At 36.6% G+C, this 14,954-nt stretch overlaps 1 protein-coding gene and 1 non-coding gene across 14 annotated transcripts in view; both read left to right on the top strand.

Annotated features, from left to right (window-relative positions):
• HELZ (helicase with zinc finger) overlaps positions 1-14,954 on the top strand; it is a 108,164-nt gene that overhangs the window by 72,649 nt on the left and 20,561 nt on the right. For all 13 annotated transcript variants that reach the window (XM_036450760.2, XM_036450756.2, XM_045586295.1 and 10 more), the window contains 4 exons: positions 1,608-1,653; positions 2,887-3,077; positions 5,219-5,426; positions 11,348-11,427. In XM_036450760.2, coding sequence (XP_036306653.1) covers positions 1,608-1,653; positions 2,887-3,077; positions 5,219-5,426; positions 11,348-11,427 — 525 coding nt within the window. The remainder of the gene's footprint in view (positions 1-1,607; positions 1,654-2,886; positions 3,078-5,218; positions 5,427-11,347; positions 11,428-14,954) is intronic.
• On the top strand, positions 8,761-8,865 carry LOC118726685. Its single transcript, XR_004990366.1, has one exon. It is a non-coding gene; the product is annotated as a U6 spliceosomal RNA (small nuclear RNA).

Raw genomic sequence — 14,954 nt, 5'->3', positions numbered from 1 at the left:
CGGACCAACTTGTATGTACATTTTGGATGCTTTCAATAGGTATTGCCAAATTGCTTTCTGGAAAATTTGTATATTCTCTTAAGTACATTATGACAGTGTGTCTTTCTGGTCCCCCCCCCCCCCCCCCAATAAATTATACACTTTAAGATGCCATGGATCATACTCAAATTATTGTAAATCCCAAACTATAGTTATATTCATGTTATTGTGTGTTTTTTTAAAATATATTTTTATTGACTTCAGAGAGGAAGGGAGAGGGAGAGAGAGATAGAAATATCAGTGATAAGAGAGAGTCATTGATAGGCTGCCTCCTGCACGCCCTCTATTGGGAATTGATCCCACAACCCAAGCATGTGCCCTTTACTGAAATTGAACCTGGGACCCTTCAGTCCACAGGCTGACGCTCTAAGCCAAACCAGCTAGGGCCATGTTATTGTTTTAAAGGTTCTCATTCTCAAGAATAGAAGACTAATATTTTCTCCTTGAAATACAACTTTTACATTTTGTTATTTCATGGAAAATTTACAGAGAAAATGCAAAGGAATAGAATTTAGGTTTCAGTCATATTGGTTGCATATTTATTTTTATAAAAAACTAGGGTCCAGTGCACAAATTCATGCACCTTGAAAGGAACTGTGGGCTATGAGGCTGTGGTGGGCATAGGGGCAGGTATCAGCCCATCCTCCGTGCCCCTGCCTGGCTCCTCTTGCTGCTCCCCCCCAGTTCCCTCTTTGCCAGCAGCCCTGCTCCCACCGCCACAGCTTCCATGGCTATGGTGCTAGCCCTGCTTGGATCCACTGACAGTTTGGAGTGATTGGGGTCAGCACCAGCAGCAGGTGTGAGCAGGGCTGGCGCTGCCAGAGGGTGTGAGCTGCAGCTGCTGCTCCAATACTCCCTCAGGAACAGGGGGAGGTAGAGAAGCCCACAGGGGTGATCAGGGCTGGCAGCTACTGCTCACACCTGCTGATGGCCCCCAGCAGTCAGAACCGGCACTGGGCTCTGGCAGTGGGTATGAGTGGCAGATCCAGCGGCAGCTGCAGGTGTGAGTGGGGCCGGCACTGGCAATGGGTGTGAACAGTGGCTCTAGCACTGGCAGTGGGTGCGAGTGGGGCTGGCACCGGCAGCAGGTGCAAACGCCGGGTCGGACCGCGTAGCGTGGGAGCAAAGAGTTTTCAGTAACCACCAGAGGCTCGCCCTGTGACAGAGAACAGTGCCCCGCCTTGGTCTGGCAGCCCCGCTCACCTGCTCCACCATCCCACTGCAGCCGACACTCGCCTATTCTGCGTGCCCCCCCTGGTGGTCAGTGCACGTCATAGTGACCAGTTGTTCGGTTGTTCCACCATTTGGTCTATTTGCATATTAGGGTTTTATATATATAGATTATTATGAAAAAATAATTTTAGATATCCTTAACTTGAAAGCTAAGAACATGTAACACCATGACTTTAATATTTATAAAAAAAAGTTCAGAACAGTCTAATGGTTATTAATTATGAGTTTGTAGTCTTTGCATTTTAATTGTTGCTGCATACATGTGATTTGCATAGGAGTAGGAACTAATATTGTTCTCTAATATTAAATGTGTTTGCTTTTTTTTTTCTGTAAAGGGGAAAAGCCTCCTTCAGAATGATCATTTCCAGAATGATGGAATTGGTAAGTGGAAACATTAGCCCTATGAAAACTCACTTTTGTGATATGGTATTTACCATAAATTTCATCATTTGAAAGAGAAAGATGGGAAGAGGGAAACACACACACACACACACACACACTTTGGAACTCATTTAACTCTTCTATTCATATATCATTTCTTCTTTTTTAATCCTCACTCGAGGAAATATTTTTATTGAGAGAGAAATGTTTTTAGAGAGAGAAACATCAATGTGAGAGAGAAATATTGATCAGTTGTCTCCTATACACATCCCCACCAGTGATCAAACCCACAACCTGGATATGTGCCCTGAATGTTTAGTGTATGGGATGACATTCCAACCACCTGGCCAGAACTCATATGTCATTTCTTTTTATTTTTTATTGATTTTTTACAGAGAGGAAGGGAGAGGGATAGAGAGCTAGAAACGTCAATGAGAGAGAAACATCGACCAGCTGCCTCTTGCACACCCCCTACCGGGGATGTGCCTGCAACCAACGTACATGCTCTTGACCGGAATTGAACCTGGGACCCTTCAGTCCGCAGACTGATGCTCTACCACTGAGCCAAACCAGTTTCGGCTCATATGTCATTTCTTACAAGGGGTGATTTTGTAGGTATCAAAGTACATATCCAGAAACAGGAAAAGCATTTAAGCCTTCTATGTAACCTAAGTTTTTGGAACATAGTTATATCTTATAAATGTTGAGTCATACATTCAAGATATGTTTAAAATTCAAGATAAAGTTTATTCAAAATTCAAGATAAAGTTTATATCAATTACTTAAAATATTACAGAATTATGCCTTTAAAATAATAATTACTTATCCTTCATTTGGTATGTGGCTATATTACAATTGCAAGTCAAAACTTTATTCTGAAGACTTATATATATTTTCCTAGTCTTGGAGAATGTTTACTGAGAGTGTAGGTGTGCGCATGGTTTTCTCCCTTGAAGGGCACATCTCCAGCCTCAAAAGACATTTAAAAATATGCTAGTTTATAAAGAAAATACTTTGCATATCTCAAGTTAACTTTAGGGAACATTTAAAAATGGTTATATTATGTTTATTTAATATGCATTACTCTTCCACACTAATACTTCTTTGATTTTAAGATATCTCGTGGCACACTTGGGAAATATATTTTGCTGTTGGATGATTCAAGTTATTTTTGTCTAGGTGAATTGTACAGCTAATGAATATACCCTTTCTCTATTTTTTTTTTTTTTTCAGTTCAACCCAATCCTTCCGTTCTTATTGGCAATCCTATTAGAGCATACACTCCTCCACCTCCTCTTGGACCTCATCCAAATTTGGGGAAATCTCCAAGCCCTGTCCAGAGAATAGATCCTCACACAGGGACAAGTATTCTTTACGTACCTGCTGTCTATGGAGGGAATGTAGTTATGTCGGTGCCTTTACCTGTAAGTGGATGTTTGAGATACTATTGAATAAAATAAAATAGGCTTCACCAAAGTAGTGACTGTCCCATATAATGTCCTACCTCTCTTTATAAAATATTGTATAACCTCTTTTTATAAAAACTTTTCAATGCATGTAAGTTTTTTTTAAGCAGTTCTTATCTTTAACCTTATAATTTTGAAATGACCAAAGAAATGTGAATTTTTGCTTATTAGATTATCAGTGGCTATGAAGAAATCTGTAAATTGGATATTTTGATTGAGAAGCCTTTGTATTCTTTTAAAATATTTTTACTGGGAAATTGAGCCAAAAGTTAACAGAGCTAGTAAATTGGTCTCTTGTTTTAGAAAGTGATTATTTTCTTTTATCTTTTGCATTTTATTCTTGTACTAGAGGCCTGGTGCACAAAATTCATGCATGGGTGAGTTCCCTAGGCCTGGCTGGCGATCAGGGCTGGGCTGATCAGGTCCCGAAGACCCTGGTGGGCTAGGGAGAGGAAGCAATGGTAGCGTCAGCTGCCACTCATCCTGGTTCCCCACCACAGCCCTGGGCTGAGTTGGGGAAGGGGGAATCTCCAAGCCCTGATCAGGGGAGGTTGTCTGTGGGAGTGCATTGACTACCAGGGGGCAGCTCCTGCATTGAGCGTCTGCCCCCTGGTGGTCAGTGTGCATCATAGCAACTGGTCATTCTGGTCATTGGATTTTTATGGTTGATTAGGCTTATATTTATATATAGATAATTCACTAACTCTTCCTAAGAAATGTAGTTCTTTGGAGGAAGCAAAGAAGGTTAGATTAGTCTAACTCCCTTGAGTCTAAATTTATCTGAGAAATTTGACACCTTATAAAATCTTATTGGTACTTAAAAACATTAAATCTTTCTTAGACTGTGATCTTTAGAGAGCTTCCTTTTTGTAAAACTTCATTTTTATTTCCTTTAACATACTGAATATTTTGATAATTTTGTTAATTTGTTGATATACTAATATTTCCAAATTTAGGAATTTTAGCCTAGAAAACCTTCCTTTCATTTAAGGAAAGTGCTGTAATATCAGGCAGAGGTAATCATTGCCAAGGATCTTTGGCATCTCTGCCCACACCCCCAAAATGGAAAAATGCCAAGCTGCAGACATTTCTCAGCCATGTTGATCATAATAATTCACAATCACAGCAGCCAATGAAAAAACTGTCGGTAAGAAATATGTATAATAATTCATGCCCACTCCCCACAGATTTTAATTTTAGCTGAGTTATTTCTTCCCAGACAGCCTGGCAACATCATACATCGTCTGCTTTAAATAGTAAGTCCCTTAGGATTTATATTTCATTTTACTAGGTCAAAGAGGCTTTTATTATATAAGATTTCTCAGAGTCTGCATTTAGCAGTTATAATAAAATAATAGGAAGGTAGCGCAGATGTCATTTGTATTTATCCCTTTTATGTTAATATAGAGGGATTATTTATATATATATATATATATATATATATATATATATATATATATACACACACACACACACACACATATATATATATACACACACACACCTAAAGAAATTTTCTGTTTCTGTACTTAAAGGAAGAGCTGATTTAATCAAAAGCATTGATTAAATGAATGACCTTTTAAAATTTTGCTTATATCATAAATGAACATTAAATTATTGGATTATTCATATAAAGTTAGAATACCTATTTTTTTGAGTTGAAATTCCTTAGACTAAATTGTTTCTTAATTTTCCCCCTGGTTTTCTTATTCAGTCTGTTAGACACTGTAACTATGCACTTAGGACTTTAAGAGATAATTTTCAGGATAATCTGTGAGATGTATACATTTATATTGAGGGGAAATGATTCAAGATTATAAGATGATTTAATGCTTCAAGAAATAATTACCAATTTTAAGTTCTCAGTTTCTTCCTAACCTGTACAGTGATAAATTTTCCCTTACACACTGAAGATTCAGGGAGCCATTTCAGGCTAGTTGAGATATAGCAGTAATTCTATCAATCGTTATCATTACGTTGACTGTACTTACTCATTTTGATAAAATTAACATTTCTCTGTGTGAGTTTGCTTTTTTCTATTGAAGTTTGCCTTCCAAAATGTACATAATGAAATTATTTTGTGTTTTGTAATAACCTAGGTACCATGGACAGGATACCAGGGTAGGTTTGCAGTTGATCCTCGAATCATTACACACCAGGCAGCGATGGCCTACAATATGAACCTCTTACAGACGCACGGACGGGGGTCTCCTCTACCTTATGGCCTTGGCCATCATCCCCCTGTCAGCATAGGGCAGCCTCAGAACCCGCATCAGGAGAAGGATCAGCATGAGCAACAACGAAATGGTGAGTTGCTTTGCTGGTCTCATGTTCCTAAAATAATGATATGCCAACCTGTATCAACATAGAAAGTTCCTTTTATAGTATGATTGTTAACTTGTTTATGGGTCATAGACCTCTTTGAGAAAAATCTGACATAAAAATGGTGGACTCTCTCTGGAAGATGCACACATATAAAATTTGCATGTAACCTACCAGCTATGATTGGCATTACCAATTTCCTGAAAAAATATTAAATGTTAATATTTAAAGTATTTTAGATGGTAGTCATTTAATATTGAGACAGAAAACCCTATCTGTTAAACATTTTTGTTAGTCCAAGATATTTTTGTTGTTGTATATTAAACATTAACACTGCTGTGGCAATAATTGATTTAAACTAGTTGTTTCTTATGCAAGTTATAGTCTCTTATCTCTTAGAATTGTAAATAAAGGAAAGTTAGCCATCATATGTATTTGTTGGTTTTTTTAATTTTTATAAATATATTTTATTGATTTTTTTACAGAGAAGAAGGGAGAGGGATAGAGAGCTAGAAACATTGATGAGAGAGAAAAAAATGACCAGCTGCCTCCTGCACAACCCCAACTGGGGATGTGCCCACAGCCAATGTACATGCCCCTGACCGGAATCGAACCCGGATCCCCCACTCCGCAGGCCGATGCTCTATCCACTGAGCCAAACTGGTTTCGGCTTGTTTGTTTTTTTAATCCTCACCTGAGGACATTTATTAAATTTATTTAAGAGAGAGGAAAGAGGAGAGAGAGACATCAGTGTGAGAGGGAAACTTCCATCAGTTGCCTCTCATATACCTTCTAGCTGGGGATTGAACCCGAAACCTGAGTATGTGCCCGGACCAGGAATCAAACCCTTTTCCACGCACAGGATGATGCTCCAACTAACAGCTACACCGGTCAGGGCCTACTCTATTTTTTAACATCAGGTTTATTGACTTTTAACTTATATACAGTAAAATTCACTCTTTTAAAATGTTAGATATACTCTGACAAAATATACAGAGTTATTAATAAGGACACAGGATATTCACATGACCTCAAACAGTTCCTTCATGTCCCTTTGCAGTAAGTCTCCTCCAATCCCTAGCCCTGGGCAACCACTAATCTGACTTTTGTTTCTACTTTAGCATATCATAAATAGAGTCTTAGGGGAAGTAGTTTTTTTGTGTTTGACTTTGTTCATTTAGCTTAATCCATTTGAGATTCATTCATATCACCTGTGACAATTGTTTGTTCATTTTACTGTTGATTAATATTCCACTACATGGATACATCACAGTATTTTTATCTGTTTGTCAACTGATGGACACCCTAGTTATTTCTAATTTTTGGTTCCTAAGCGCTATGAACATATGTGTGAACATGTATTTTCATTTCTCTTGGATAAACACCCAGGATTGAAATGTCATAAGGAATTGCCATACTATTTTCCAAAGTGACTGGACCATTTTTCATTTCTACTAGAAATGTATGAGATTTCTAGTTGCTCCACATTTTTATCAGTACTTGATATTGTCAGTCTTTTTAACTTTACCCTTGGTAGTGGTTATCTGATAGTATCTGATTATGGTATTAATTTGCATGTTGCTGATAATTAATGATGTTTAATATCTTTTTATTGTGCTTATTTGACATCTATATATCTTTAATGAAGTATGTATTCTTAATTTTTGCCCGAGTTTTTATTGGTTTGTCTTATTGCATTATGAGAATTCTCTGTACATCCTGGATATAAGTCTTTAATTATACATATGTTTTGAAATATTTTCTCCCAGGATATGACTTGCGTTTTCATTTTCATAACAGTCTAAAATTTTTTGCCTAATTCAAGATCACAAAGACCATTTTCTTTTATTCTATAAGTTTCATAGTTTTAGCTCTTATACTAGGTTCATTTTGAGGTAATTTTTGTATATGGTTTGAGGTAAGAATTGAAGGGGTTGTATTTTGTTTTTGCATATACTAATATATATATTCAGTGGCTTCAGCAGCATTTGAAAATGCTATCCTTCCATTAAACTAATTTGGTGCCTCTTTTGGAAATCAGTTGACTACTTATGTGAAGTTTGTTCTGTTCTATTGATGCATATGTTTGTGTTTATGCCAAATACGCTGTCTTGATTACTATAGCTCTATAAGCCTTGAAATCCAGTAATATAGATCTTCCAATTTTGTTCTTTTTCAAAATTGTCTATTCCAGGTCCTTTGCTTTTCCATATACATTTTAGAATCAGCTCATGAGTTGCTACAAAAAAGCCTGCTAGGATTTTGATTGGGATTGTGTTGAATCTGTCAATGTTTAGATGTCAATATGGGGGGAATTGACATCTAAACAATATTGAGTATTCTGATATATGAAGAGGACATGTCTCTCTCAAGATCTTTAATCTTTTTCATTTTTTAAAAAGCTTTTCAGTATATAACTCTTGCATATATATTTTTAAGGTGAAAGATTAATACAGGTATTTAGTGTTATAATTTTCCTCCTCAGTAGTACAGTGTTATATTTTTATTTCATTTCATTCTGTACATTTTATCATTTCTCTACAAATTAGACCCATTGATTATTTAGGAAGGTGAGTTTTATTTTTTAATCATTGGAGATTTTCTAAGAATTTTTCTGTTACTGACTTTAAAAAAAAAATATTTTATTGATTTTGTACAGAGAGGAAGGGAGAGAGATAGAGAGTTAGAAACATCGATGAGAGAGAGTCATTGATCAGCTGCCTCTTGCACACCCCCTACTGGGGATATGCCCGCAACCAAGGTACATGCCCTTGACCGGAATCGAACCCGGGACCTTTCAGTCCCCAAGCTGACACTCTATCCATTGAGTCAAACCGGTTTCGGCTGTTACTGACTTTCATTTCATTGTGATAAGAGAATATATTTTATATGAATCGAATCCTTTTGAAATAATTGAGATTTGTTTTATGACCCACTGCATGGTCTATCTTTGTAAATTTTCCGAGTGCACTTGAGAAGAAAGGAGTGCTCTTTAAATGTTAATTAGGTCAAATTGTTAGATAGGATTGCTTAAGTCTCTTATAGCCTTGCTGATTTTCTACCTACTTAAAAAAAAATATTGAAAGGAATATTGAAATCTTCAAATATGCCCTAGCTGGTTTGGTTCAGTGTATAGAAGACATGTGGACTGAAGGGTCCCAGGTTTGATTCCGGTCAAGGGCACATACCTGGGTTGCAGGCTCAATCCCCAGTAGGGGGCATGCAGGAGGCAGCCTGTCAATGATTCTCTCTCATCATTCTTGTTTCTATCTCTCTCTCCCTCTCCCTTCCTCTCTGAAATCAATAAAAAAATATATCTTTAAGTGCTTGCTTTAGTAGTACTATAGTTGGAATGATACAGAGAAGATTAGCATGGCCCCTGTGCTAGTATGACACGCAAATTTGTGAAGTGTTCCATATTTAAAAACACACACACACACACACACTAATAAAAGAGCAATGTGCTAATTGTTCCTTTGTGATGCCCACCAGCCAATTGGAGTGAATATGCAAATCAACCCAAAAAAGGCGGGGTAATTTGCAAAAACAGGCACTGACTGGCCAGGGCAGGGCAGGACACTTGGGCAGCAACAGCATAGGCATTCTGCACCACCCCAGCCACTCTGGGCCTCTGGGCATTGTGGGAAGGCAGACAGGCAGCTCTGACTAGAGTGAAGGCGGTGCTGGCAGCCAGGGGAAGGAATGCCCATTCTTGCATGAATCTTTATGCATCAGGCTTCTAGTATATATATATTTAAAAAATAATAAAAATAGAAGTCTTCAAATATAATTGGTATTTGTCTATTTTTCTGTAAGTTTTGCTTGATGAATTTTGAAATTCTGTTGTTAGGTACATAGACATTTAAAATACTATGCTCTTGATTAATTAACAAATTCATCATTATGGAATGATCTTCTTGAGCTCTGGTAATATTCTTTGCTCTGAGATCTACTTTGCTTAATGTTAATAAAGTCACTTAGCTTTGTTTTAACTATTGTTAGCACGGTACATCATTTATTGACCCTTTATTTTTAATCTATTGTATTTATATTTAAAATACATTTTTTTTAGAAAGCATATAGTTGGTCCTTGATTTTTAAAAAAATCCAATATGATAACCTCTTTCTTTTAATTGGATTGTGTAGACCATTTATACTTATGGTGATTATTAATATAGTTAGGTTTGATTTTTATCATCTCGCTCTATTGGTTTTTTAATTTGTCCAAACTGGTTTTTTTTTCTTTTTCTTTTTTTTTTCTTCTTCTAATTTTTTTTCTTTTTCCTTTTTTCTTTTACTCTGCCTTCTTTTGGATTATTTGAATACTTTCATGATTCCTTTTTTTATCTCCTTCATTGGCTTATTAGCTATAACTTTATTATTTTAGTATTTCTTTAGGTTTATAGTATATATCTTAAACTTACACAGTCTACTTTCCAATTTATATCTACCACTTCGTGTACACTAAAATAACTTCAAAACATTTCATTTTTTTCTCTCCTAGACTTTATCCTATTGTTATAATGCATTTTACTTTTACATATGTTATAGGCTCCAAATGTTATTTTTCTTAAGATATCCGTGTATTTTTTTAAAAAGTTTTTAATAAGAAAAATAATATTTTATATTACTCATGTAATTAGCATTTCTGGTAATCTTTATTTTTTTCTATATATTTATGTTTTCATCTGATACAATTTCCTTCTGCCCAAAGTTCTTTTAACATTTCTTGTAGTGCAGGTCTGCTAGTGATGAAGTTTTTTAGAGAAATCTGAAATCACCCCTATGCTTGCTTTCTGTATGAAATGTGTCTTTTTCCCCTGCCTGCTTATAAGAGTTTCTTTTATACTGGTTTTAGTAATTCGATTATAACACTTCTTGGTGTAGTTTTCTTTGTGCTTCTTGTGTTTGGGATTTGTTGGGCTTCTTGGATGGTTTACAGTTTTCATCAAATTTGGAAAGTTTTGATTCTTTATTTCTTTAGGTTTTTTTCTGTCTTACCTTATTTCTTCTTCAGGAATTCCAACTACCCATATATTAGTCTGCTTAAAGTTTCGCTACACCTCACATACACTTTTTCATTTAAAAAAATATCAATTTTCTTTTTGTATTTTATTTTGCATATTTTGCCTTCTGCTTCACTAATCTTTTCTTCTGCATTGTCTAATCTGCTGCTAATTCCATCCAGTGTATGTTTTATCTCAGACATTGTAGTTCTTATTTCTTAAAGTTTAGTAGTAATTCATTTTAAAGATTTGGCCCTATGTTTTTGAACAAGAACCCAAGTTAAGGATTCTTTCAGGAATTGAAAATTTCCATCAGTTAATTCTTATATAGGAGAAGCCTTTCACATGGATGAACTGGCATTATCTTTTATAACTGTGATATTTTCAAACTTAATTTTACTTCTTTCACTTATATTTAGCTCAATATCTATTACCTTTAAGCAGCATGCATACATTTCAGAATGTCTTTACTCAGATTAGATTCCTTTACTAAATTAGATTGACACATTATTTGGATTTTGCTTAATTGCATTTATAAAGGATCAAATTTTTGAGCCTTTATAAATAAGCAAGAATGCCATGTTCTTTTTTATGTCTAGTTTAAGAAAAATTAGGCTGTAAATACCTGGAGATTGGGATGTTATCTTTGGAATTATTTGATGTTTTAAGATTATATCCTTTTATAAAGCTTTTGCCTGGTCAATGTGGTTTGCTATATTTTTAAATTTACTTTCTTGTAGAGAAACTGTCTCTGAAAATTTAAGAACAAAACCCAAGCAATAATACAAATTGATAATAATGGGTGAAAAATGTTTAAAATATTTTCTTTTGTCTAATATTGGGTAGTCATTGGAAATATCCTCACTGGAAATTTAAAAAAATTTTAAAATATTTTCTTAGGTAAAAGTGATACAAATAATCCTGGACCTGAAATTAATAAGATTCGAACACCAGAGAAAAAGCTTACAGAATCAAAACAGGTATGGTGCTTACATTTAATGACTGAATTTGTTCTAATTGATTTAGTCTGATTGGTCATCTTGGAATTTTAATGTTTTTAAAAAATTTTACTTTTTATTTGTATTTTTAATGTTATTGTTTTATAGTGATCTGGTGGGTCATGTTACCATCTCTCCATCTTTTTTTTTCTTTTTTTCTACATTATAATTTATCAGTATACTTTTCTCAAATTGTGGTATCAGTTATAGACTTGAACTTAAGAGACTTTCCATGATAAAGTAGTCAGTGAAGACACAGCAATAGTTGTGTCGTTAAAAATTGTCTCCAAAAAAAGAAGCTGTATAGTGAAGAAGAAGGAAGAATTAGCTTCCTCAGAGGAAGACTTAACTTTCTCAAGTCATTCACCTCATTCTCTCCTCCGACCCACTGTATAAATACTTAACTCTATCCATTTGTTCATCTACTTTCTCTGCTTCTGTGTTTGTGAGCTAGTTAGGGAAAACCAAAGTATTGACTGAATTAGAGTCATTGCACATTTATGTTTTCCAACCTCAGGGAACCCGAGGGGCTCTCCCACATTTCTTTCACATGTACGCTCCGTTTGCTCGATTTTCTCAGCAGCTCTTCTCATGCCTGATTATCTTTCAGCTTCTGTTATCCTTTTGATCAGGAGACGATCTTGCCTTATACTTCCGTCATTAGGATTTCACCTTGCTAACTTAAAACCTTAAACTTAACACTTTTCTGCATCCTTGAACACCTTTGCTTCCTTATCACCAGGCTTAGAGAAGATGTTCCGTTAAAACTAATCTCTCTCCTGCTCACCTCACCGACCTTGTTTTCTCTTCTCATTTGTCTTTAGTTTCTTTCTAGCTACAGGTTCTTCCTCCTCAGCTCCTAAGTAAATTGATAGACTGTTTTTGTAAAAGTCACTTTCTTTTTCTTCATCTTCTTATAGCTACTACCTAATTTCTCCTTCCTACCTCAGCTTTATTTTTATGTCTCTTAACTAGTATAGTCTAGTATCTTGATACTGTTTGGTTCTAAGGGATCAAATGCTATGCATATGCTTCAGTTGTAGTCTTATTTGACTTACCTTTGATATTTGGCACTTTGATATTTTCTACTTCTTTCATTTTGACCATCTTGTTTTCTTTTGGTTTCTGTGACACATATTTTTACTTTTCACAGTTCTTTCTAACATGAACTTCTGTCCCTTTTATAAGTCCCTGTCCACCTCCTTTCCATCTTTTCCTAATCCTTAAGTTGGGGGTTTTCAGGATTCTGCCCCACACCTCTCCTTGCATACTATGGTTTCTTACTGTACACCAGTCCATTTCCATGATAATGACTTCCAAATCTGGATCTCCAACCCCAGCCTTGCTTTGAGCAACTGCTCTCTATAGTCAGTTACTCATGTCCCATAAGTAGCTTTCACTCAGCTTCAATAGCTGGGAGGACTCAGTGCCCCTGGAGAGGCCGCAGTGGGAATGAGGCAGCCAGGGAAGTTCCCAATAGAGAAAGAGGGCTGTGGCAGTGATAGTGGAAGTCCTGTGTATTTGGGAGAGGAGCAGGGAGAGAACAGGGCATGTTGGGACAGTGCAGCGATAGTTAAAATCCAGCATAAGAATCTTAGGTGCTGTCAGAGCAACTGAAGCCAGGATAGCTACTAGTGTCTTTCAGGTCCTTGTTTTTAAATTTCCGTTATGATCCTTCCCTGTTAGGAGACTAGGCAATCCAATAGACATGTTTTATTTTCTTCCCTACCCTGATGCTTTGTCCTGCGAGGTAGGAGGAAGTAGGGGGGAGGGGGCGAAAGGGGGGGGGGGGCTTAGTTCTCCTTCAGTCAGGAACTTATTATTAAGAGTAAAGTGATAGTTTAATTCTGATAATTGTAGATCCAGACTCCTTCAGACCTTAGAGTTCTCTATTCTCCTAGCCCAGTGGTCGGCAAACTCATTAGTCAACAGAGCCAAATCTCAACAGTACAATGATTGAAATTTCTTTTGAGAGCCAAATTTTTTAAACTTAAACTTCCTTTAATGCCACTTCTTCAAAATAGACTCGCCGAGGCCATGGTATTTTGTGGAAGAGCCACAGTCAAGGGGCCAAAGAACCGCATGTGGCTTGCAAACTGCGGTTTGCCCCCTGTCCTAGGCCTTTGTAGTATCATAAAGAGGCATGTCTTGATCTAAATTTCTCTGGCACTGATCTAGCTTCCTGACTATGTCAAAGTCAGAAGTAAAGGAGGCAATTAGAACAGCCCTTATCCACAAAGAACCTTGACATCTAATCATGGTCTCCCTTGTGCAATCAAAGTGTGCATATCAACAGTCTTTGAAAAAGTATACATCCCAGCTGAATGTAGCGTCAGTCATTAAAATAAAATAAAAATTATGGGGCAAAATGTTTGTTTATAAAGAACTTTAATCAGGCTCTGAGACGTTTGAAAAGCAGATTTTGCAGCAGCTTGGGACAGAATGGTCATCCTGCTCATTTCACTTACTAGACTATTTGCATACACCTAGTAATCTTAAGGAACTTACTGGCCCAATGTAATGGCAGTCCATTAGAGCTAGTGATTAGAGTAGAGTGCACTTGGGATTGGACTGGCTCATTGAAACCATCAGCTGCTATAGCTTGCTTGCTAGGTGTACCACAGCTTCAGTTCAGGAACAAGCTACTTGTTCTGTGTTCTTGGGAGTAGCTAGTTCCATTTCTAACTTGAGAGCCTTTGGCAAAGCAAGTAATCTTCAGTGACTATTTCAACATTGAAACTTGTAAGGACATTGATGTACCATAGCAGCTCATTGAGTGCCTTGTCAGAGATGGAAAACAAAAATTGCTTCTTTCCGCCTTATATTTCATTTTTCACATTGCCACCACTTACGATCAGATTCATGTTTCAGGATGGCTGCATTCCTTAGTTTATAAGCCTTTGGAACTTGCCACAGTTTACAGGATTTAAAAAATGTTTATGCCCAGTATTGAATCATTCAAGGTCGTGTGCATCATCATTTGTCAAGAAGGGGAAAACTAATACATAAACAAGTGAAGTTCCACCTCTGTGTACACAAAACTTCTCATGCTCTTCAAATGTGTCTAATTTTTCTCCTCTCTCCACCTTTGTATAAGCTATTCCCTTTACCGAGAATGTCCTTCCCTTCCTGGAAAATTTCAGCTCTTTGTGCAAAATTCAGTACAATTGCCGTAGCCTGTGCGAAGCCACTTAATTTCCCAGGATCTCCTCATTTCCTCTTACAGCACTTCTCATTTTATATTTACATGTTGGTGTCCTCTACTGGGCTCTAAGCCAGGACTTAGCAAACTTTTTCTGCAAAAGACCAGGTAGGAAATCTTCAGGCTTCATGGGTCATGTTTTCTGTTGCAACTGTTCAACTCTGCCACTATAGTGAGAAAGCAGCCATAGCCAGCATGTAAGTGAAGAGCTGTGTTCAGGAAAACTTACAAAAGTCTGTTGGGCTAGAAATGGCTTGGGGGCCATAGCTGGCCAACCCCTGCTGTTCTAAGCTCTTGTGGGCACAGA

Source organism: Pipistrellus kuhlii, unplaced genomic scaffold (assembly GCF_014108245.1).
Source record: "Pipistrellus kuhlii isolate mPipKuh1 unplaced genomic scaffold, mPipKuh1.p scaffold_m20_p_22, whole genome shotgun sequence".
In the NCBI taxonomy this organism is placed as follows: domain Eukaryota; kingdom Metazoa; phylum Chordata; class Mammalia; order Chiroptera; family Vespertilionidae; genus Pipistrellus; species Pipistrellus kuhlii.
This window is presented reverse-complemented; position numbering and strand designations above follow the sequence as displayed.